The sequence below is a fragment of the Protobothrops mucrosquamatus genome, unplaced genomic scaffold (assembly GCF_001527695.2).
Source record: "Protobothrops mucrosquamatus isolate PMUCROS unplaced genomic scaffold, P.Mucros_1.0 scaffold15702, whole genome shotgun sequence".
In the NCBI taxonomy this organism is placed as follows: Eukaryota; Metazoa; Chordata; class Lepidosauria; order Squamata; family Viperidae; genus Protobothrops; species Protobothrops mucrosquamatus.
In genome coordinates, this window is record NW_015401468.1 from 1 (window position 1) to 1728 (window position 1728).

The 1728-nt window shown below is 51.8% G+C and overlaps 1 protein-coding gene across 1 annotated transcript in view; it reads left to right on the forward strand.

Annotated features, from left to right (window-relative positions):
* Positions 1–330: 330 nt before the first annotated feature.
* The window catches only part of LOC107301696 (HLA class II histocompatibility antigen, DRB1-4 beta chain-like), a gene marked incomplete at its 3' end in the record, with an annotated part of 10467 nt that continues 9069 nt past the window's right edge, over positions 331–1728 (forward strand). Inside the window, exons 1-2 of the mRNA XM_015830885.2 lie at positions 331–340; positions 821–1093. Coding sequence (XP_015686371.2) covers positions 331–340; positions 821–1093 — 283 coding nt within the window. The remainder of the gene's footprint in view (positions 341–820; positions 1094–1728) is intronic.

Genomic DNA, 1728 nt, shown 5'->3' on the forward strand with positions numbered 1-1728 from the left:
GTACCAATAAAAGAGAGGCACGGAGAGGCTTCAGGGTCTTTTGCCTGCCATCTCACCTGAAGAAGCATGTTGTCCGTGTGTTTCCTAAACTAAAGCAAGGCCCGTTGGTTTAGGCCAACGTACATCACCAGTCCATTCCTCTGGAGAGGAATAAGTTCATCCTGCAGGCGCAGGACCCCGGGATTTTGCAATCCCACACTGCATGGGGTCTATTTGGGGGGGACAGGAAAGGCCTTGAAAAACCATCCAAAGGCAGAAAGTAGGGCTGAAGATTAGGGGGGAAGAGGAAAAGGGAAGGTGGGGCTTGAAGGGCAGGGAGAGCCCAGGAGCATGGGTGCAGGTATCCTTATTGTGACCCCCTCCCCATATTCTCCCCCAAAGGAAGAGGGAGAGGATCTTACTTTCCCTCCAGCCCAGAGAGTTCCTGGGGGGTCTCTTCCCTCCCCCATATTTCCTGCCTTTTTGGGGGGGGCGCAGAAGCCCCGCCCGGATCCAACGTTCCCTGCAGACAGTTAGGCCGAGTGCTGGACCAGCTGAACTTCTGCCTGCCTTTTTCCACCCTGGGGAGAAGGAGGCGGTCCCTCGGGAAGCTCCTCCCCTCCCTCATTTTCCTCCCCCCTCCAGACCCCCCACCAAGGGGGAATCCTGCTGGGACCGACGGTTCCCCATCCCTCCTCCAGGGGGCGTCTTCCGGTAGCCTCTTGCAATAGGTTTTCCTCCCCTCCTCTGTGTCCCTCCTCTAGGAGAGGCTGGGAACCATGGGCCCTGGAGTCCCTCCTGACGCCCTTCCTCCTCCTCCTCCTCCTCCTCCTCTTCGCAGCCCATTTCCTGGTCCAGGAGAAGTTCGAGTGCCATTTCCTGAACGGGACGCGGCGGGTGCGATACCTGGACAGGGTCTTCTACGACCGGCAGGAGTTCGTCCGCTTCGACAGCGCCCGCGGGGAGTTCGAGGCCGTCACGGCGTTGGGGAAGGTGGATGCGGAGGCTTGGAACAGGGATAAGCACGAGCTGCAGTACCGGAAAGGCCAAGTGGATCGCTTCTGCCGACGCGCCTACGAGGTTCTCCAAAGCGGCTTCGTGATTGGCTGGAGAGGTGAGTGGGGGAGGGGAAGTTCCATGGGGGGGAATGCAGGGACCCCCCCTTTCATTTCATTTATTAGGACTCTCCCGGAGAAAGATTTGCCCCTCTCAAGCTTCCTCCTTCCCTTATATAATCAAGATGGACAGCGTTTAATATTTATTCGTTATGTATATGTAGGGGTGTGGGTCTGTACATATGTTGTATGTAGTATGTTTTTAGGGTGTGTCATGTATATGTTTCACTTCGAGAGCGGGCAACTACATTTCATTTTTGGTGTGTGCCGTTGTGCCCACAGTAAAAAAATGACAATAAAGGTTATCTTATCATGTATTCTCTGCTCTCAGATCTATGAAATTTACTCATTGGTATTTATTGATATTTATTGATACTCCTAATCCCTTCACCTCCCTCAAAGTGGGGATCTGGATGCCATACAATGTAACATCAACCCTAAATAAAAATGTATAACAAATAAGCTTTAAAATTAAATTACAGTTAAAAAGTTTGAAATTCTACAACGATGACAATGAAACAATCACAAAGGAAGAAATAGATTCCCCTCCTTCCCATCAGTCCCATCATCTTCCTTCCCTTCCCAAGGTCCCAAGTTCCCCCTGCCCAGAAAAAATTCTTTCCAGAATATTATA